The sequence below is a fragment of the Salvelinus fontinalis genome, chromosome 22 (genome assembly GCF_029448725.1).
Source record: "Salvelinus fontinalis isolate EN_2023a chromosome 22, ASM2944872v1, whole genome shotgun sequence".
In the NCBI taxonomy this organism is placed as follows: Eukaryota; Metazoa; Chordata; class Actinopteri; order Salmoniformes; family Salmonidae; genus Salvelinus; species Salvelinus fontinalis.
This window is the reverse complement of record NC_074686.1, coordinates 32,585,904-32,608,982: the sequence shown is the minus strand read 5'-3', so window position 1 is coordinate 32,608,982 and position 23,079 is coordinate 32,585,904. Positions and strand designations below refer to the sequence as shown.

General features: G+C 45.6%; 1 protein-coding gene across 3 annotated transcripts in view; it reads right to left on the bottom strand.

Annotated features, from left to right (window-relative positions):
• LOC129820214 (ATP-dependent DNA helicase Q4-like) overlaps window positions 1-23,079 on the bottom strand; it is a 45,725-nt gene that overhangs the window by 10,060 nt on the left and 12,586 nt on the right. For all 3 annotated transcript variants that reach the window (XM_055877221.1, XM_055877220.1, XM_055877222.1), the window contains 15 exons: window positions 19,555-19,719; window positions 19,350-19,442; window positions 18,888-19,024; window positions 18,570-18,653; window positions 18,079-18,267; window positions 17,550-17,732; window positions 9,764-9,962; window positions 8,774-9,051; window positions 8,359-8,496; window positions 7,819-8,170; window positions 7,478-7,607; window positions 5,502-5,668; window positions 5,139-5,301; window positions 2,757-2,931; window positions 2,259-2,367 (listed from right to left, as the gene is read on the bottom strand). In XM_055877221.1, coding sequence (XP_055733196.1) covers window positions 2,259-2,367; window positions 2,757-2,931; window positions 5,139-5,301; window positions 5,502-5,668; window positions 7,478-7,607; window positions 7,819-8,170; window positions 8,359-8,496; window positions 8,774-9,051; window positions 9,764-9,962; window positions 17,550-17,732; window positions 18,079-18,267; window positions 18,570-18,653; window positions 18,888-19,024; window positions 19,350-19,442; window positions 19,555-19,719 — 2,562 coding nt within the window. The remainder of the gene's footprint in view (window positions 1-2,258; window positions 2,368-2,756; window positions 2,932-5,138; window positions 5,302-5,501; window positions 5,669-7,477; window positions 7,608-7,818; window positions 8,171-8,358; window positions 8,497-8,773; window positions 9,052-9,763; window positions 9,963-17,549; window positions 17,733-18,078; window positions 18,268-18,569; window positions 18,654-18,887; window positions 19,025-19,349; window positions 19,443-19,554; window positions 19,720-23,079) is intronic.

Genomic DNA, 23,079 nt, shown 5'->3' with positions numbered 1-23,079 from the left:
GGAGAAAATTACTTACCGCTTGAGGAATAAGTTAAATACATTTTACAGAATTTGGCAACCTTTTATTGACTATATGGAGAATCTCCCCCCACATCACATTGAATGAATCTCTATATTATCCTTATATAATGTTTCACACGTAACGTATAAAATGTAGCCTACGGCAGGTGACCATATGATCCAATGTCTCATTATACAAAAAAATTATTGTATGTTTGTATATATAATTATTTTTATTTTTTCTTTCTTTGTTACACTCATCTGTCACTGTGTCCTATTGTTGTCTAATATCTTTTCACGTTTGTCTTGAATGTTGTTAATTGGAAAATGCAAAAAATATATATATATAAAAAAAAAATACAAGTAAAACTAAATGCATGCTCTTCAACCGATCGCTGCCTGCACCTGCCCGCCCGTGCAACATCACTACTCTGGACGGTTCTGACTTCGAATTGTGAACAACTACAAATACCTAGGTGTCTGGTTAGACTATAAACTCTCCTTCCAGACTCACATCAAACATCTCCAATCCAAAGTTAAATCTAGAATTGGCTTCCTATTTCACAACAAAGCATCCTTCACTCATGCTGCCAAACATACCCTTGTTAAACTGACCATCCTACCAATCCTCGACTTCGGCGATGTCATTTACAAAATAGCCTCCGATACCCTACTCAATAAATTGGATGCAGTCTATCACAGTGCCATCCGTTTTGTCACCAAAGCCCCATATACTACCCACCACTGCGACCTGTACGCTCTCGTTGGCTGGCCCTCGCTTCATACTCGTCGCCAAAGCCACTGGCTCCAGGTCATCTACAAGACCCTGCTAGGTAAAGTCCCCCCTTATCTCAGCTCGCTGGTCACCATAGCAGCACCCACCTGTAGCACTCGCTACAGCAGGTTTTTCTCTCTGGTCACCCCCAAAACCAATTCTTACTTTGGCCGCCTCTCCTTCCAATTCTCTGCTGCCAATGACTGGAATGAACTATAAAAATCTCTGAAACACTTATCTCCCTCACTAGCTTTAAGCACCAGCTGTCAGAGCAGCTCCCAGATTACTGCACCTGTACATAGCCCATCTATAATTTAACCCAAACAACTACCTCTCCCCCTACTGTATTTATTTATTTTGCTCCTTTGCACCCCATTATTTCTCTCTACTTTGCACATTCTTCCACTGCAAATCTACCATTCCAGTGTTTTTACTTGCTATATTGTATTTTACTTCGCCACCATGGCCTTTATTTTGCCTTTACCTCCCTTATCTCACCTCATTTGCTCACATTGTGTATAGACTTATTTTTCTACTGTATGTTTGCTTTACTCCATGTGTAACTCTGTGTTGTTGTATGTGTCGAACTGCTTTGCTTTATCTTGGCCAGGTCGCAGTTGTAAATGAGAACTTGTTCTCAACTGGCCTACCTGGTTAAATAAAGGTGAAATAAAAAAACAAGGCAGGCTATTGATAAAGGGAAGCATTCCGTCCTGTAAATATGACGTGTAAATGATAGTCTGAAGACAAGGGGAGCCGCTTGTTGTTTTTTGGCCACGGCCGTTTAGTTTGCTGCTAGTTTTCAGCGTTGGACGCGACCTTGTACTGGAATTATTTTGCTAGGCGAAAGAAAACCCGTTTCGAGACAATCCGAAAGAAAAGGAACCACAACCACTGCCTCCGATCTGTTCATTTCATTCTCGCCTTTGTTAAGGTGTTTCGGACTCGCTCATCCGTCACACTAAATAAACTTTTATCTACCCCCCATCTGTATCACACCCTCACACTGAAAACATATGTCTACAATCAATAGGTTAGAGAGAGAAATTAAATATCACACTGTATACTCTTAGGCCTACACTATTGCAGTGTAGCTATGAATCACGGCCACAAAGTTGGTTCCAGTTTCAGTCACGTCTTTGGCCACGTTTGAGTGGGTCAAGCAAAAACACTAAATGATTGAACCTCCTGCAATGGCTTCAGGGTGCAGTGGACTGCATCAAAAACGGCATGACCATAGATCATGTAGGCTCAAATTGGACAATTTAATCCCCATAATGTAACACAAATTGAAAATTATCATCACTGACTGCATAAAACTGACTGGCACGACTGAGCCCATACAGTTCAGACACATGGCACTAAACAAGCCACCCCCCTAGTGACAAGGAGCCAGCATACTGTACCATTAGACACTGAAGTAGTTCTGGGTGTTTGCAAAAAAAAGGAAAAAAAAAAAGGAAAAAAAAGAAGGGAAACTCACCAATTCCAAAGAATATTCTAGCAACGGCTCTGCCAGAGAACTTCTCATCACTGCGGTTGCCCAGGAAACTCTGAATATCTGCTCTGATCTGACCCTCGAAGTCCTTCATCTGAAGACCAACAAAACCCATCAGAATCACCATTACTGGCATAGTACATTTACCTGGTAGGAAGGAGTCTGACCTGGTGAAATGGTTCTGACAACAAACAGAATTTAGACAAAATCATTTACACAATCCACATGCAGTATAGATACAGCAAAAACAGAACAATTACACATAAAAAAAGTATAGTTTAAACTTCAAGGACATACAATATAAAGTAGAAATATTGTAAACTCTCTACGTTACTCTAAATGGGAAAGTCCTGTTCTTACCAGATCCAGCTCTATTAGGTCATTCATTATAAGGGTACTTTATTACATTTAGAATTCGCTAAAGGCCTTAGCTTCATTTACACTTGGTAAAAACCATCAGGGAATTTTAGGACAGAGACGAACCTTGCATTTCAACAACACCTCCTCCTCGTCCTCGCCATCCTTGTCCTCCTGGAACTTCCTGCTCAGGTCCAGTTCTCTCCTCTTGTCAAAGTAATCCCCCAGAAGCCCTTTTAGCTTCAGGCTTCGGCTCTCGTCCAGCTTGTCCGTGCAGAAACTGCAGCTCTTGTATGCGACGCTGCAGAGAGAGACATACAGTGTGGCAGAAGTCAGTGCAGGCAGAGACCTTTCCAAGTAAAGAGTAATACACACGTATGTCACCTGAAAGACATACAGTAGCATCTACTAATCTATAAATGTCTTATAAATATCAATGTCTTAAACATACTTCAAGCACCATTGGGTTAACAGTAGAGGTCAACCGATTATGATTTTTCAACGCCGATACCGATTATTGGAGGACCAAAAAAAGCCGATACCGATTTTTTAAAAAAATACATTTTTTTAATTTATTTGTAATAATAACAATTACAACAATACTGAATGAACACTTATTTTAACTTAATATAATACATCAATTTAGCCTCAAATAAATAATGAAACATGTTCAATTTGGTTTAAATAATGCAAAAACAAAGTGTTGGAGAAGAAAGTAAAAGTGCAATATGTGCCATGTAAAAAAGTCATGTAAAAAAAGCTAACGTTTAAGTTCCTTGCTCAGAACATATGAAAGCTGGTGGTTCCTTTTAACATGAGTCTTCAATATTCCCCGGTAAGAAGTTTTAGGTTGTAGTTATTATGGGATTTTTTTCTCTCTATACGATTTGTATTTCATATACCTGTGACTATTGGATGTTCTTATAGTCACTTTAGTATTGCCAGTGTAACAGTATAGCTTCCGTTCCTCTCCTCGCTCCTACCTGGACTTGAACCAGGAACACATCGACAACAGCCACCCTTGAAGCAGCGTTACCCATCACTCCACAAAAGCCGCGGCCCTTGGAGAGCAAGGGGAACAACTACTCCAAGTCTCAGAGCAAGTGACGTCACCGATTGAAACGCTATTAGCGCGCACCCCGCTAACTAGCTATTTCACATCGGTTACACCAGCCTAATCTCGGGAGTTGATAGGCTTGAAGTCATAAACAGCGCAATGCTTGGAGCTTTGCGAAGAGCTGCTGTCAAATGCACGAAAGTGCTGTTTGAATGAATGCTTACGAGCCTGCTGGTGCCTACCATCACTCAGTCGGACTGCTCTATCAAATCATAGACTTAATTATAACATAATAACACACAGAAATACGAGCCTTGGGTCATTTAAATGGTCGAATCCGGAAACTATAATTTAGAAAACAAAACGTTTATTCTTTCAGTGAAATACGGAACCGTTCCGTATTTTATCTAACCGGTGGCATCCCTAAGTCTAAATATTGCTGTTACATTGTACAACCTTCAATGTTATGTCATAATTATGTACAATTCTGGCAAATTAATTACGGCCTTTGTTAGGAATAAATGGACTTCACACAGTTCGCAACGAGCCAGACGGCCCAAACTGCTCCATATACCCTGACTGCTTGCACGGAACGCAAGAGATATGACACAATTTCCCTAGTTATAAGAAATTCCTGTTAGTAGGCAATATTAACTAAATATGCAGGTTTAAAAATATATATGTGCGTATTGATGATAAAGAAAGGCATTGATGTTTATAGTTAGGTACATTGGTGCAACGACAGTGCTTTTTCCGCAAATGCGCTTGTTAAATCATCACCCGTTTGTCGAGGTAGGCTGTGATTCAATGAGAAATTAACAGGCACCGCATCGATTATATGCAACGCAGGACACGCTAGATAAACTAGTAATATCATCAACCATGTGTAGTTAACTAGTGATTATGTTAAGATTGATTGTTTTTTATAAGATAAGTTTAATGCTAGCTAGCAACTTACCTGGCTTCTTGCTGCCCTCGCGTAACAGGTAGTCAGCCTGAGGCTCCTCGTGGAGTGCAATGTAAGGCAGGTGGTTAGAGTGTTGGACTAGTAAATCGGAAGGATGCAAAAACGAATCCCCGAGCTGACAAGGTAAAAACCTGTAGTTCTGCCCCTGAACAAGGCAGTTAACCCACCGTTCCTAGGCCGTCATTGAAAATAAGAATGTGTTCTTAACTGACTTGCCTAGTTAAATAAAGGTGTTAAAAAAATCAATAAAAAAAATAAAAAATCTGATTGTTATGAAAACTTGAAATCTGCACTAATTAAAATCGGCTAATCCGATTAAATCGGTCGACCTCTAGTTAACAGCTCCAATAATAGCCCTACAAAGCCATGAAAATCAGGTAACCAAGATTTGTCTACGGTCACATTTGTTGCTATAATACTTTTGGAGAGTAACCTAGTGTTGGTATGAGTTCTGAATACTGGTGTAATGTAGGTTGGTGCTGACCTGCGGAAGGCCTTGAAGCAGGCTTTGAGCTGGTACAGTTTGGTCCTCTCCTGGGCCACCACCCTGCCATGCAGGAACTCACACACCCGGTCCATCTCATCCGGGGTCAAGTCACCGTAGGAACGGAAGTAGAAGGACAGGTTGGAGAACTCCACCAAGACTCCTGGAGAAGACAGGAGATGTAGGAGATGTATGATATGGAGATCAGAAATGTATAATTATTTCTCTCTTTTATCCAAATGTAACACTCACAGGCACACTAAATACTGTACGAAATATTATATTTGTAATCATACCCATCTTTGACTATGCTCCACTGTAATTTGCATTTTTTTAACTATAAAAACACACACACACACACACCTCTGTTTGTGGCCCACTGTAGTTGTCTGAGGCCTCTCTTCACCAGACCCAGCTGCCAGCCCATAGTGTCTGCCACCTCCACCACATCAAAGTCCACCGAATCACAGGTCTCCACTCGCTCCCCTGCCAGCCGTTTCCGGGCTAACACTACGGCAACGGGTGGGCAGCTGCCAATCAGACGACACATATCCATCATCACCACGCCGACTCCACCCCTCAACATACAGTACCAGTCAAAAGTTTGGACACACCTACTCATTCAAGGGTTTTTCTTTCTTTTTACTATTTTCTACATTATAGAATAAAGACATCAAAACTATGAAATAACACATGTGGAATGTAGTAACCAAAAAAAGTGTTAGATTTTAGATTCTTCACAGTAGCCACCCTTTGCCTTGATAACAGCTTTGCACACTCCTGGCCATCTTCATGAGGTAGTCACCTGGAATGCATTTCAATTAACAGGTGTGCCTTGTTGAAAGATAATTTGTGGAATTTATTTCCTTCCTAATGAGTTTGAGCCAATCAGTTGTGTTGTGACAAGGTAAGGGGGGTATACAGAAGATGGCCCTATTTGGTATAAGATCAAGTCCAATGGCAAGAACAGCTCAAATAAGCAAAGAGAAACGACAGTCCATCATTACTTTAAGACATGAAGGTCAGTCAATCCGGAACATTAAGAACTTTGAAAGTGTCTTCAAGTGCAGTCGCAAAAACCATCAAGCGCTATGATGAAACTGACTCTCATGAGGACCGCCACAGGAAAGGAAGAACCAGAGTTCTCTGCTGCAGATGAGAAGTTCATTAGAGTTACCAGCTTCATAAATTGCAGCCCAAATAAATGCTTAACAGTTCAAGTAACAGACACATCAACTGTTCAGAGGAGACAGAGTGAATCAGGCCATCATGGCCGAATTGCTGCAAAAAAAACACTACTAAAAGGACACCAACAAGAGACTTGGTTGGGCCAAGAAACACGAGCAATGGACATTAGACCAGTGGAAATGATCTCTGCGTGTGTGGTTCCCACCGTGAAGCATGGAGGAGGTGGTGTGATGGTGCTTTGCTGGTGACGTTGTTAGTAATTTATTTAGAATTCAAGGCACACTTAACCAGCATGGCTACCACAGCATTCTGCAGCGATATGCCATCCCATCTGGTTTGAGTTTAGTGGGACTATCATTTGTTTTTCCAACAGGACAATGACCAAAAAACACCTCCAGGTGTTTGGGTGCTGCATCAGTGTTGAGTGCTGCATCAGATGAACTGGCCTCCACAATCACCCGACCTCAACCCAATTGAGATGGTTTGGGATGAGTTGGACAGCAGAGTGAAGGAAAAGCAGCCAACAAATGCTCAGCATATGTGGGAACTCCTTTAAAACTGTTGGAAAAGCATTCCAAGTGAAGCTGGTTGAGGGAATGCCAAGAGTGTGCAAAGCTGTCATCTAGGCAAAGGGTGGCTACTTTGAAGAATATAAAATCTAAAATATATTTTGATTTGTTTAACACTTTTTTGTTTACTACATTATTTCTTACGTGTTATTTCATAGTTTTGATGTCTTAACTATTATTCTACAATGTAGAAAATAGTAAAAATAAAGAAAAACCCTTGAATGAGTGGGTGTGTCCAAACTTTTGACTGGTAATGTAAACATTACTTACCTACACCAAAACAGTTTAAGCACATTGTAAACAATAGTCATCTATTGCCTGTACATGAAAACACCAAACCGCTCACATGTCCCGCTGCCTTTACTGGACCAAAATAACATCACATGAGTATGAAATACACACCTACATATAAAAACACAACCTAGCAAACAGGACTTTGTATGGTACAGCTAAACAGTCTACTGTAACAGACTGGCCAGGTGTTGAGAGTGACTTTGCAGAACTTGTCAAATAAGAAACGCAAACTCTGTTGCAAAACTTTTAAACATGTTTTTCTATGACCCTGGTTTTGTGATGTCCTACATTTTGGTGAGTTTGCGGAGTTGATGCGGTCCGTTGTAACAGACCATCTTACAGGTGGAGAGGGTGGGGTGGAGCAGCTCTACCCACTGCTGAGGGTGCAGCTCCAGGTAGCACAGCAGAGTCTCCAAACCTGACAGACAGTGATATAACTTGAATCATTTTAAGTCCATTGTAAAATACAGTCTGATATCTGAAGAAAAGGCAGGAGACTCACTCAAAGCTGAATTAAAAGTGGGATCTCATTTTAATTATATATTTACAGTTTTCTGATCCTTGAGTCAACTATCCAAGTGACACAAAATATTTTACCCGTCTTGTGTTTAGTATAGTGAGGTACCTACCTTCTTCAGTGATGTCCAGGGCTTCCACAGTGTCCTGCATAGGTATGGCCCTCTCATGGGTGTGACACACCCTAGTCGTGGGCCAATCATCACCTCCCCCTGTCTGCTCCTCCTCTTCATGTTCGCCATCCCCTCTCTGGGGAAATGGAACACTTGACTCTGGTGGGTGTTTCTGCTCCCCGTCCAGTGGTTGAAAAGTTGATACATCCTCAGTAGGAACTTTGGCCTGTTCCAACTGCTCGACGGGGGTGTTCTGACCAGTCTCCGTTGTGTTTTCCGATGTTTCAACTGGGTTCTCATCACAGGTGTCCATCAGTTCCATCATCTCGGAGTCGTCAACCTCCTCCTGAGTCTAAGACAAGGTTAGAATAAAAACATTTGAAATACTGTTTGGTTTGTGCCTGATACATCTTGATTAAAAAAAAAAAAGTTAATCCTAAACCTTAATTGGGGTTCACATAATGGTCATAGGCTGTTAATGTGCGATGATTGTAGACCGAGAGAAGGGAAGAAATTACTACGTAAGTATACCAACATTACCCTGGCTAGGTCCTGCTGTTTCTGGTGGATCTGTCTGCACCTGCAGGGAGGAAACACCTTCTGCACTATCTTCTTCACAGTATAGTAGTCCACCGTATCCGCGTAGATGTGCCTCCGCAACTCATGCAGGTCCCCTCCCTACAACAACACCAGGCAAGAACGTAGGATTAATCAACATAATGAACATACACATCATATGTCTTGGCACTCTATTGAATAATAGATTTATTTGTGAATAACATAATAATTCAAACAAAAGCATTGTAGCACAGCGACTGTTCACTACTCACCAAGTATCAATTCATCCCTTAACTATTACTTAGACGTTGTCATCAAAACACATTTGAATTTGGATGAAAAGTAAATAAACACTATGAAATAAATAACGACTGAAAAAGGTGAGAGGAGACAGAACCTCAGGATCCAGGAAGAGATGACAGTGGGCCGGTTCCCCGTCTCTCCCTGCCCTCCCGATCTCCTGCACGTAGCTCTCAAAGCTCTTGGGCATGTTGTAGTGCACGATGCCGCGCACGTCCGACTTGTCCAGGCCCATGCCGAAGGCTACCGTGGCGACCACCACGCGCAGCTCGCCACACATGAAGTTGTTCTGGACGCGACGGCGCTCAGAGGACGACATGCCGGCATGGTAGGACTCAGCCATCCACTTCAGAGGCTTACGGATCTTCTTCCTGGCTGAGGGCACACAGCACAGAGAGGTGTCAGGGCCCGTAGTCACAAAGCATCTCAGAGTAGGAAAGCTGGTCTAGCATATCTATATAATCTGATTCCATATGATCTACAAAGGGAAAACTGATCCTAGCACATTGATGAGACTTTTTGACAACGGCATCAGAGCAAGGCAAAATGTCAATTTTCCAAAGTTCTCCCATTGTCATCAACATATAATTCAAGACAGGATTTGGCCCTTTACCTAGACTTAAAATATTTAAGCAATAAGGCACGAGGGGGTGTGATATACAGCCAGGTAGCCTAGTGGTTAGAGCGCTGGGCCAGTAACCGAAAGGTTGCTGGATCGAATCCCCGAGCTGACAAGGTAAAAATCTGTCCTTCTGCCCCTGAACAAGGCAGTTAACCCACTGTTCCTAGGCCGTCATTGTAAAAAATTATTTGTTCTTAACTGACTTGCCCAGTTAAATATATACACACCACGGCTAAGGGCTGTTCTTAAGCACAATGCATCAGAGTATAACCCCCGAGGTGCCTTATTGCTATTATAAACTGTTTATCAATGTAATTAGAGCAGTAAAAATAAATGGTTTTGTCATACCCCTGGTATACGGTCTGATATATCACGGCTGTCAGGCAATCAGGGCTCTAACCATCCAGTTTATAAATATAACATCCCAATCAACCCAGCTCCAACCAAACCCAGACAGACAGGTACCCAAAGCTTTCTTCTTCTTCCCTACAGGGTTGTCATCTGCCTCCTGACTCGCTGTACGGTTAGACTCCTTCAACAGCACCCCCTGCAGGCAGGTCCTGAGCAGGGCAGATATACGGGTCGTCTCCTCTCTCCTGGTGCAGTAGATGATGACGGACTCCAGAGACCCAAACCGCTCTCCCTTCAGCAGACACACCAGGGCCTGGACAGGAGACAGGACACACAGTATCAGACCTGGGTTCAAATTCTATTTGTTTTCTTTCAAATACTTTAGCTGTGCTTGATTGGACTTTCCTGGCACAATGGAACCAATGAAATTGGATTAAATTGGAAATTCCATTGTTTGTGTGTTTGGTTTGAATGTATCCTACCTGGTCTAGTGGTTAGCATGTATCCTACCTGGTCCTAGTCTAGTGGTTGGCATGTATCCTACCTGGTCCTGGTCTTGTGGTTAGCATGTATCCTACATGGTCCTGGTCTAGTGGTTAGCATGTACCCTACCTGGTCCTAGTCTAGTGGTTAGCATGTATCCTACCTGGTCCTAGTCTAGTGGTTAGCATGTATCCTACCTGGTCCTAGTCTAGTGGTTGGCATGTATCCTACCTGGTCCTAGTCTAGTGGTTAGCATGTACCCTACCTGGTCCTAGTCTAGTGGTTAGCATGTACCCTACCTGGTCCTAGTCTAGTGGTTAGCATGTATCCTACCTGGTCCTGGTCTTGTGGTTAGCATGTATCCTACCTGGTCCTGGTCATGTGGTTAGCATGTATCCTACCTGGTCCTGTCTAGTGGTTAGCATGTATCCTACCTGGTCCTGGTCTTGTGGTTAGCATGTACCCTACCTGGTCCTGTCTAGTGGTTAGCATGTATCCTACCTGGTCCTGGTCTTGTGGTTAGCATGTATCCTACCTGGTCCTGGTCTTGTGGTTAGCATGTATCCTACCTGGTCCTAGTCTAGTGGTTGGCATGCATCCTACCTGGTCCTGGTCTTGTGGTTAGCATGTATCCTACCTGGTCCTGGTCTTGTGGTTAGCATGTATCCTACCTGGTCCTGTCTAGTGGTTAGCATGTATCCTACCTGGTCCTGGTCTTGTGGTTAGCATGTATCCTACCTGGTCCTAGTCTAGTGGTTGGCATGCACCCTACCTGGTCCTGTCTAGTGGTTGGCATGCACCCTACCTGGTCCTGTCTAGTGGTTAGCATGTATCCTACCTGGTCCTGGTCTTGTGGTTAGCATGTATCCTACCTGGTCCTGGTCTTGTGGTTAGCATGTATCCTACCTGGTCCTGGTCTAGTGGTTGGCATGCACCCTACCTGGTCCTAGTCTAGTGGTTAGCATGTATCCTACCTGGTCCTGGTCTTGTGGTTAGCATGTATCCTACCTGGTCCTGTCTAGTGGTTAGCATGTATCCTACCTGGTCCTGGTCTTGTGGTTAGCATGTATCCTACCTGGTCCTGGTCTTGTGGTTAGCATGTATCCTACCTGGTCCTAGTCTAGTGGTTGGCATGTACCCTACCTGGTCCTAGTCTAGTGGTTAGCATGTAACCTACCTGGTCCTAGTCTAGTGGTTAGCATGTAACCTACCTGGTCCTAGTCTAGTGGTTAGCATGTATCCTACCTGGTCCTAGTCTAGTGGTTGGCATGTATCCTACCTGGTCCTAGTCTAGTGGTTAGCATGTATCCTACCTGGTCCTAGTCTAGTGGTTGGCATGTATCCTACCTGGTCGTAGTCTAGTGGTTAGCATGTATCCTACCTGGTCCTGGTCTAGTGGTTAGCATGTATCCTACCTGGTCCTAGTCTAGTGGTTGGCATGTATCCTACCTGGTCCTAGTCTAGTGGTTGGCATGTATCCTACCTGGTCCTAGTCTAGTGGTTGGCATGTATCCTACCTGGTCCTAGTCTAGTGGTTAGCATGTAACCTACCTGGTCCTAGTCTAGTGGTTAGCATGTAACCTACCTGGTCCTAGTCTAGTGGTTAGCATGTATCCTACCTGGTCCTAGTCTAGTGGTTGGCATGTATCCTACCTGGTCCTAGTCTAGTGGTTAGCATGTATCCTACCTGGTCCTAGTCTAGTGGTTGGCATGTATCCTACCTGGTCCTAGTCTAGTGGTTAGCATGTATCCTACCTGGTCCTAGTCTAGTGGTTGGCATGTACCCTACCTGGTCCTAGTCTTGTGGTTAGCATGTATCCTACCTGGTCCTAGTCTAGTGGTTGGCATGTATCCTACCTGGTCCTAGTCTAGTGGTTGGCATGTATCCTACCTGGTCCTGTCTAGTGGTTGGCATGCACCCTACCTGGTCCTGTCTAGTGGTTAGCATGTATCCTACCTGGTCCTAGTCTAGTAGTTGGCATGCATCCTACCTGGTCCTGTCTAGTGGTTAGCATGTATCCTACCTGGTCCTAGTCTAGTGGTTGGCATGTATCCTACCTGGTCCTAGTCTAGTGGTTAGCATGTATCCTACCTGGTCCTAGTCTAGTGGTTGGCATGTATCCTACCTGGTCCTAGTCTAGTGGTTAGCATGTATCCTACCTGGTCCTAGTCTAGTGGTTGGCATGTACCCTACCTGGTCCTAGTCTTGTGGTTAGCATGTATCCTACCTGGTCCTAGTCTAGTGGTTGGCATGTATCCTACCTGGTCCTAGTCTAGTGGTTGGCATGTATCCTACCTGGTCCTGTCTAGTGGTTGGCATGCACCCTACCTGGTCCTGTCTAGTGGTTAGCATGTATCCTACCTGGTCCTGTCTAGTGGTTAGCATGTATCCTACCTGGTCCTAGTCTAGTAGTTGGCATGCATCCTACCTGGTCCTAGTCTAGTGGTTGGCATGTATCCTACCTGGTCCTGGTCTAGTGGTTGGCATGTATCCTACCTGGTCCTGTCTAGTGGTTGGCATGTATCCTACCTGGTCCTAGTCTAGTGGTTGGCATGCACCCTACCTGGTCCTAGTCTAGTGGTTAGCATGCATCCTACCTGGTCCTAGTCTAGTGGTTGGCATGTATCCTACCTGGCCCTAGTCTAGTGGTTAGCATGTATCCTACCTGGTCCTAGTCTAGTGGTTGGCATGTACCCTACCTGGTCCTGGTCTAGTGGTTAGCATGTATCCTACCTGGTCCTAGTCTAGTGGTTAGCATGTATCCTACCTGGTCCTAGTCTAGTGGTTAGCATGTATCCTACCTGGTCCTAGTCTAGTGGTTAGCATGTATCCTACCTGGTCCTAGTCTAGTGGTTAGCATGTATCCAACCTGGTCCTGGTCTAGTGGTTAGCATGTATCCTACCTGGTCCTAGTCTAGTGGTTAGCATGTATCCTACCTGGTCCTAGTCTAGTGGTTGTCATGTATCCTACCTGGTCCTAGTCTAGTGGTTAGCATGTATCCTACCTGGTCCTAGTCTAGTGGTTAGCATGTATCCTACCTGGTCCTAGTCTAGTGGTTAGCATGTATCCTACCTGGTCCTAGTCTAGTGGTTAGCATGTATCCTACCTGGTCCTAGTCTAGTGGTTGGCATGTATCCTACCTGGTCCTGGTCTAGTGGTTAGCATGTATCCTACCTGGTCCTGTCTAGTGGTTGGCATGTATCCTACCTGGTCCTAGTCTAGTGGTTAGCATGTATCCTACCTGGTCCTAGTCTAGTGGTTAGCATGTATCCTACCTGGTCCTAGTCTAGTGGTTGGCATGTATCCTACCTGGTCCTAGTCTAGTGGTTGGCATGTATCCTACCTGGTCCTAGTCTAGTGGTTAGCATGTACCCTACCTGGTCCTAGTCTAGTGGTTAGCATGTATCCTACCTGGTCCTAGTCTAGTGGTTAGCATGTATCCTACCTGGTCCTAGTCTAGTGGTTAGCATGTATCCTACCTGGTCCTAGTCTAGTGGTTGGCATGTATCCTACCTGGTCCTAGTCTAGTGGTTGGCATGTATTCTACCTGGTCCTAGTCTAGTGGTTGGCATGTATCCTACCTGGTCCTGGTCTAGTGGTTAGCATGTACCCTACCTGGTCCTAGTCTAGTGGTTGGCATGTATCCTACCTGGTCCTGTCTAGTGGTTGGCATGTATCCTACCTGGTCCTAGTCTAGTGGTTGGCATGTATCCTACCTGATCCTAGTCTAGTGGTTGGCATGTATCCTACCTGGTCCTAGTCTAGTGGTTAGCATGTATCCTACCTGGTCCTGGTCTAGTGGTTAGCATGTATCCTACCTGGTCCTAGTCTAGTGGTTAGCATGTATCCTACCTGGTCCTAGTCTAGTGGTTGGCATGTATCCTACCTGGTCCTAGTCTAGTGGTTAGCATGTATCCTACCTGGTCCTAGTCTAGTGGTTAGCATGTATCCTACCTGGTCCTGGTCTTGTGGTTAGCATGTATCCTACCTGGTCCTGGTCTAGTGGTTAGCATGTATCCTACCTGGTCCTGGTCTTGTGGTTAGCATGTATCCTACCTGGTCCTAGTCTAGTGGTTGGCATGTATCCTACCTGGTCCTAGTCTAGTGGTTGGCATGTATCCTACCTGGTCCTAGTCTAGTGGTTGGCATGTATCCTACCTGGTCCTAGTCTAGTGGTTAGCATGTAACCTACCTGGTCCTAGTCTAGTGGTTAGCATGTAACCTACCTGGTCCTAGTCTAGTGGTTAGCATGTATCCTACCTGGTCCTAGTCTAGTGGTTGGCATGTATCCTACCTGGTCCTAGTCTAGTGGTTAGCATGTATCCTACCTGGTCCTAGTCTAGTGGTTGGCATGTATCCTACCTGGTCCTAGTCTAGTGGTTGGCATGTACCCTACCTGGTCCTAGTCTTGTGGTTAGCATGTATCCTACCTGGTCCTAGTCTAGTGGTTGGCATGTATCCTACCTGGTCCTAGTCTAGTGGTTGGCATGCATCCTACCTGGTCCTGTCTAGTGGTTGGCATGCACCCTACCTGGTCCTGTCTAGTGGTTAGCATGTATCCTACCTGGTCCTAGTCTAGTAGTTGGCATGCATCCTACCTGGTCCTAGTCTAGTGGTTGGCATGTATCCTACCTGGTCCTGGTCTAGTGGTTGGCATGTATCCTACCTGGTCCTGTCTAGTGGTTGGCATGTTTCCTACCTGGTCCTAGTCTAGTGGTTGGCATGCATCTTACCTGGTCCTAGTCTAGTGGTTAGCATGTATCCTACCTGGTCCTAGTCTAGTGGTTGGCATGTATCCTACCTGGTCCTAGTCTAGTGGTTGGCATGTATCCTACCTGGTCCTAGTCTAGTGGTTGGCATGTACCCTACCTGGTCCTGGTCTAGTGGTTAGCATGTATCCTACCTGGTCCTAGTCTAGTGGTTAGCATGTATCCTACCTGGTCCTAGTCTAGTGGTTAGCATGTATCCTACCTGGTCCTAGTCTAGTGGTTGGCATGTATCCTACCTGGTCCTAGTCTAGTGGTTAGCATGTATCCTACCTGGTCCTGGTCTAGTGGTTAGCATGTATCCTACCTGGTCCTAGTCTAGTGGTTAGCATGTATCCTACCTGGTCCTAGTCTAGTGGTTGGCATGTATCCTACCTGGTCCTAGTCTAGTGGTTAGCATGTATCCTACCTGGTCCTAGTCTAGTGGTTAGCATGTATCCTACCTGGTCCTAGTCTAGTGGTTAGCATGTATCCTACCTGGTCCTAGTCTAGTGGTTGGCATGTATCCTACCTGGTCCTGGTCTAGTGGTTAGCATGTATCCTACCTGGTCCTGTCTAGTGGTTGGCATGTATCCTACCTGGTCCTAGTCTAGTGGTTAGCATGTATCCTACCTGGTCCTAGTCTAGTGGTTGGCATGTATCCTACCTGGTCCTAGTCTAGTGGTTGGCATGTATCCTACCTGGTCCTAGTCTAGTGGTTGGCATGTATCCTACCTGGTCCTAGTCTAGTGGTTAGCATGTACCCTACCTGGTCCTAGTCTAGTGGTTAGCATGTGTCCTACCTGGTCCTAGTCTAGTGGTTAGCATGTATCCTACCTGGTCCTAGTCTAGTGGTTGGCATGTATCCTACCTGGTCCTAGTCTAGTGGTTGGCATGTATTCTACCTGGTCCTAGTCTAGTGGTTGGCATGTATCCTACCTGGTCCTGGTCTAGTGGTTAGCATGTACCCTACCTGGTCCTAGTCTAGTGGTTGGCATGTATCCTACCTGGTCCTGTCTAGTGGTTGGCATGTATCCTACCTGGTCCTAGTCTAGTGGTTGGCATGTATCCTACCTGGTCCTAGTCTAGTGGTTGGCATGTATCCTACCTGGTCCTAGTCTAGTGGTTAGCATGTATCCTACCTGGTCCTAGTCTAGTGGTTAGCATGTATCCTACCTGGTCCTGGTCTAGTGGTTAGCATGTATCCTACCTGGTCCTAGTCTAGTGGTTAGCATGTATCCTACCTGGTCCTAGTCTAGTGGTTGGCATGTATCCTACCTGGTCCTAGTCTAGTGGTTAGCATGTATCCTACCTGGTCCTAGTCTAGTGGTTAGCATGTATCCTACCTGGTCCTGGTCTTGTGGTTAGCATGTATCCTACCTGGTCCTGGTCTAGTGGTTAGCATGTATCCTACCTGGTCCTGGTCTTGTGGTTAGCATGTATCCTACCTGGTCCTGGTCTTGTGGTTAGCATGTATCCTACCTGGTCCTGGTCTTGTGGTTAGCATGTATCCTACCTGGTCCTAGTCTAGTGGTTGGCATGTATCCTACCTGGTCCTAGTCTAGTGGTTAGCATGTATCCTGCCTGGTCCTAGTCTAGTGGTTAGCATGTATCCTACCTGGTCCTAGTCTAGTGGTTAGCATGTATCCTACCTGGTCCTAGTCTAGTGGTTGGCATGTATCCTACCTGGTCCTAGTCTAGTGGTTGGCATGTATTCTACCTGGTCCTAGTCTAGTGGTTGGCATGTATCCTACCTGGTCCTGGTCTAGTGGTTAGCATGTACCCTACCTGGTCCTAGTCTAGTGGTTGGCATGTATCCTACCTGGTCCTGTCTAGTGGTTGGCATGTATCCTACCTGGTCCTAGTCTAGTGGTTGGCATGTATCCTACCTGGTCCTAGTCTAGTGGTTGGCATGTATCCTACCTGGTCCTAGTCTAGTGGTTAGCATGTATCCTACCTGGTCCTGGTCTAGTGGTTAGCATGTATCCTACCTGGTCCTAGTCTAGTGGTTAGCATGTATCCTACCTGGTCCTAGTCTAGTGGTTGGCATGTATCCTACCTGGTCCTAGTCTAGTGGTTAGCATGTTTCCTACCTGGTCCTAGTCTAGTGGTTAGCATGTATCCTACCTGGTCCTGGTCTTGTGGTTAGCATGTATCCTACCTGGTCCTGGTCTAGTGGTTAGCATGTATCCTACCTGGTCCTGGTCTTGTGGTTAGCATGTATCCTACCTGGTCCTGGTCTTGTGGTTAGCATGTATCCTACCTGGTCCTGGTCTTGTGGTTAGCATGTATCCTACCTGGTCCTAGTCTAGTGGTTGGCATGTATCCTACCTGGTCCTAGTCTAGTGGTTAGCATGTATCCTGCCTGGTCCTAGTCTAGTGGTTAGCATGTATCCTACCTGGTCCTAGTCTAGTGGTTAGCATGTACCCTACCTGGTCCTAGTCTAGTGGTTAGCATGTATCCTACCTGGTCCTAGTCTAGTGGTTGGCATGTATTCTACCTGGTCCTAGTCTAGTGGTTGGCATGTATCCTACCTGGTCCTAGTCTAGTGGTTAGCATGCATCCTACCTCGTCCTGTCTAGTGGTTAGCATGTATCCTACCTGGTCCTAGTCTAGTGGTTAGCATGCATCCTACCTGGTCCTAGTCTAGTGGTTAGCATGTATCCTACCTGGTCCTTGTCTCGGTCCATGGAGACAGACAGCTGCAGGTTGTCAGGCACGGCGGCTGAGCGGACAGCAACACCATCCTGGTCAGCGATGCCCAGGTTTTGAGCGATGTCCAGGGCTGTGGACAGGGTGGCGGTGGCAGTCAGACCCAACAGGCAACGCACGCCCAGACGGTCCCTCAACACCTAGGAGATGGAACAGAGGTGGTTTGGTGAACCATGCTCGTGTGTTCAGTAATCTTGCCTAAGACCCGAGGATCTAGGTCTTTATCTCAGCAAGCTGACAGTCTTGTGGTGCACTGACAACCCAGGATAAAACCCAGTCGGTCAAAGAGACGTACAGGGCACATCCACGCTGAGGGGTAGAACGGCACACATGGCTAGCCATCTACAGCTATGGTGAGAGACAGGCTCATTCGTAAGAAGCAAGTGCTGTGGAAAAAACTCCCTTTGCATTTAATACAAGTGTCACCCAAATGATGGGTTAGGACAAATAAAGATAAATATGAATGAAGTGGTCATCAGAGCTCACCTTGCAGAGACGCAGGTAGCAGGGCCTAAAGTTGTGTGACCACTCTGAGACACAGTGGGCCTCGTCGATACAGGCGAAGGCCACCGGGGGGAGCTGGTCAGCTGGGGGAAGACAGCCAGAGCCAGAGTGACCTCCACCTACCAACGCCTCAGGGGACAGGAGCAGGACATGGACCTCACCTGCCTTAACCTGGAGGACACACACACAAAGCTGAAAACTTTGTCGTAATGCAGATCACAAAAGATAAGACATTAACAAATATGACTGACATCCTTGTAGTGGTATCACACAATACATACAAATGTGCACCTGGAGGTAACACACACACACAATGAATAACAAAAAATATCACTGACAGCTATAGAAGAAGTCTAATGCAGGAAACAAAAATGCTCAATGCAGTTAAACATTACGCAAAAACAGAAAACGCTAAGGTTTAGGCCTAGATAGTTAAACTATACTCTAAGCGGATTGAAAGAGGATAACAGTACCTTCTCAATGGCAACCTCTCTCTGTTTTTTAGACATATTGGAGTGAATGGCAACCGCTTTCAACTTGGATGGGAGTCCAGAAAGCTAAGGAGACAAAATAATTTGTGGTCAGTATTTAATTCAAATCACTTATTTTGAGACATTCACAAGACAGTGTGTGTATCAATAAGGTGTTGTATAACTAGGGGCTACAGATATGGGGCGTTACCTGGGGGCTACAGATATGGGGCGTTACCTGGGGGCTACAGATATGGGGCGTTACCTGGGGGGCTACAGATATGGGGCGTTACCTGGGGGGCTACAGATATGGGGCGTTACCTGATCATCCATAAGAGACACCAGTGGTGACACCACTAGAGTGATACTGTTAGACCTCTGGGCATAGAGGTAGGCAGGAAGCTGGTAGCACAGAGACTTGCCCATGCCCGTAGAGAGCACCACTAGCGTGGACAGACCTGGAGAGAATAGAATAGAAAAACGATGGACAATAAACTTCTATTCTATCTTGCAAAGTAAATGTGTCATTTGTTCAGCTCCTCACCCCCCCAAGACACCACACACAGGGAGTGAAAGTGGGTGGGAGCCCTACTTGTAACAAACACACAAAAAAAAACTACATATGGGAAAGCAACTACGTACATTTAGTCATTACATTTATTGGCGTAATTTAGCAGACACTCTTATCCAGAGCAACTTACAGGAGCTGTACATCTTCTCGTGTATATCACTTAACTGAGGTACTAACTAAAGGAAACACTGTTTTATCCTCTTCCTGCATACCTGATAGAATTCTCATGATGGCCTGTTCCTGCCCTGGTCTGAAAGACTTGTACCCAAAGTCTTTAAGTGCTTCATTAACTTCAGAGGGCACCGCTGCAGAAACAACATTGAGTTGGAAGTCAAAAGGAGTATAAATCATACTGTACTGGTTGATTGATTAGTTTAGATTCATTCATTAAATAACTGAATGTTAAAAACGGGGTACCTTGTACTTTGCCGTCCTCCCCTAGGGGGTAGAGGGGCTGCATGGGGGGCGGAGGGAGCAGGCGCTCGTAATCTGGCCTGATCACATTCAACAAGACCTCATCACCACCATCCTCCTGCTTCTCCCCCAGACCCTCATTCTCCTCTTTAACAATGGGGGGTGCCACTGTAATAATGAGATAGGGTGACATTTCGGATGCATACTATTACTGTACACTACTTCTGACCAGAGCCCTATAGGCCCTGGTCAAAAGTAATGTATTATAATAAGGGAATAGGGTGTCATGTGGGACGCACACATAGACAGGGGGACCTCATGTACACAGATGTCATTAATTATTTACTCCTCCACTGGTCTGGGGTCAGCTTTGGCGTGGAGTTCGTTATGACTGAGGTTTGAATTGGAGTCGGGAGAAACTGGACCTAAATCAGTTGTTGTTATGGGCAGGGAACTGGGAGGAAGTAAAACAGAGTGAGAGAATTGCAGGGGGGTAAGCATGAGCTCTTTGACCTTTTGGCATGCAGGTTAGTTTAGTAGCATGACATCATTGCCTTGCCAGACAGTGTAGGAGCTGTTATGCTCATCTACTTTTTTAGATGGCATCTACTTTTTTAGGCTTACAGGGGCCTCGGTTTCTGCCTGCGCAATCGCTCAGACTGTCGCTGGACATTGTCTGTGTGTGGAGCTGTATTTTACTCTATGTACCACCCAAACGGCACCCTATTCCCTACATAGGGCTCTGGTTGAGTAGTGCACTATGGGCCCGGGTAAAAAGCAGGGCATTCTATAGGCAATAGGGTTTCCATTTGGGACGTAACCCAATCTATGAAAATGAGCGTTGATCGTTTCCGTGGGACCATACCTGATTAGTCTTAGCAGTGACATTTTACCCACTTAAGTCTCTGCTTCACACACAAAGGTATTTATTACAAAAGTAATAAAGGTCCTGTCTAGTGGTTAGCATGCATCCTACCTGGTCCTGTCTAGTGGTTAGCATGTATCCTACCTGGTCCTAGTCTAGTGGTTAGCATGTATCCTACCTGGTCCTAGTCTAGTGGTTGGCATGTGACATTTTACCCACTTAAGTCTCTGCTTCACACACAAAGGTATGTGGACACCCCTTCAAATTAGTGGATTCGGCTATTTCAGCCACACCCGTTGCGGACAGGTGTATAAAATTGAGCACACATTGGCAGCAGAATGGCCTTACTGAAGAGCTCAATGACTTTAAAGTTGGCGCTGTCATAGGATGCCACTTTTCCAACAAGTTACTTCGTAAAATTTCTTCCCTGCTAGAGCTGCCCGGTCAACTGTAAGTGCTGTTATTTTGAAGTGGAAACATCTATGAGCAACAACGATTCAACTGAGAATTGGTAGGCCATACAAGCTCACAGAATGGGACCGCCGAGTGCTGAAGTGCGTAAAAACCGTCTGTCCTCGGTTGCAACTCTCACTACCGAGTTCAAAACTGCCTCTAGAAGCAACGTCAGCACAATAATTGTTCGTCCTGGGCTTCATAAAATGTGTTTCCACGGCTGAGCAGCTGCACACAAGCCTAAGATCACCATGTGTAATGCTCACTAGCTTGGCATTGCACATGGTGACCTTAGGCTTGTGTGCAGCTGCTCACCCCTGGATGTTGTGTGTACTTGTTCTCATAAGTTTTCTAATCACAAACAATTAGTTGTTCTTCAAAATGTTCTGGTGCAATGAGTAAGATGACTAAGAAAACGACCGAGACGACACTGTACTGCCGAAAAGATGTGTAGTATTCTTGAGGAAGCTTGTAATTACCGATGGGGACTTTGCTTTCCCGGATGCCAGTACCTCGGCTGGGACCGAGGTGCAGGAAGCGAAGATGGATTAGGTGGTCGCCTGGGCGTGGGGTATGTGGTGGCTACCGGCGCCCAACCCAGCTGCTGTGCACTCTGCAACCAGTTATGGGCGGCTACTCAAAGAGACCTTGAATAGACCCGGGATATACGGTTATGTGACAAACTTGTTGTCTGTTTTGCTAGGGGGCAAAGGTTACCTAGCGGTGAATGCACCCACTCCACCAGCGGTCTGGCAGTGTCTTGGGCATTGTTTAAAGGGTTGAGTTGGACATCACGGTTGTGAGGTTATCTCTTGGATGTCACTGGCCTCAGTCTAGCTCACAGGGTACTTATGGCTGGGACAGGGGAAAGTCACTAGGCAGCACGCCGTGTGATAATACCCAGATTGTCGCATCTGGCGCGGTCAAGTCTGGGTGGTCTGCCATGGGCAGTTTCATTTAGTATCCGTTGGGGTCGGCTTGGGGCGAAATTCTATTTCTCTACAGTATGTTGTACCAAACGTTGACTGACTGAAAGGGAATGTAACGTTATGACTAAAACTACTGTTCCCTGGAGAAGGGAAACAAGGTACAACATCTGTTTGGCCCCGCACCGCCCGTTCCTGGGCTCGGTGAAGAGCGGTATTAAATTGAAAGAATGAATTCGAGCCTCACGCTTATCACCTGTGGTAGGCGGGGCTTCCAGCGAGGTGTGGATTTCATTGGCCTTGTCAGGAGTGATTGTAGATCCTTCAACTGAAGTCGCGAGTGCAACTCCCCATAGTATGTTCTAACTCATTTCCCTCCTTCAGGGAATAGTAGTTACAGTCATAACGTCAGGTTATGTCTCTACTGCTAAAACAGATGTTCTGGGATACTGAAGGGAGCCAGACTTGTGTGAAATAGTCACTGCTGACAGATGCACCTTAGCAACAAAGTGAGTGAGTGTATGGTGAAGATTCTGATTGGTCCAACGTCTAAGTTGTGTCTATTTAGCTTATTGTGATGCTTCAAAGTACAGTGCATTTGGAAAGTATTCAGACCCCTTGACTTTTTCCACATTGTTAATTTACAGCCTTATTCTAAAACGGAGTCAATTGTTTCCCCCCCCCCCTCATCGACACACAATACCCCATAATGACAAAGCAAAAACAGGGTTTTAAGAATTGTTTGCAAATGTAAATAAAATGCCAAAATAAAAACAGAAATATCACATTTACACAGGTATTCAGACCCCTTCACTGAGTACCTTCTTGAACCACCTTTTGGCAGCGATTACATGCGCGAGTCTTCTTGGGTATGATGCTACAATCTTGTCACACCAGTATTTGGGAAGTTTCTCCTATTCTTCTCTGCAGATCCTCTCAAGCTCTGTCAGGTAGGATGGGGAGCGTCGCTGCACAGCTATTTTCAGGTCTCTCCAGAGATGTTTGATCGGGTTCAAGTCCGGGCTCTGGCTGGGCCACTCAAGGACATTCAAGAGACTTGTCCCGAAGCCATTCTTGCATTGTCTTGGCTGTGTGCTTAGGGTCGTTGTCCTGTTGGAAGGTGAACCTTCGCCCCAGTCTGAGGTCTTGAGCGCTCTGGAGCAGGTTTTCATCAAGGATCTCTCTGTACTTTGCTCCGTTCATCTTTGCCTTGATCCTGACTAGTCTCCCAGTCCCTGCCGCTGAAAAATATCCCCACAGCATGATGCTGCCACCACCATGCTT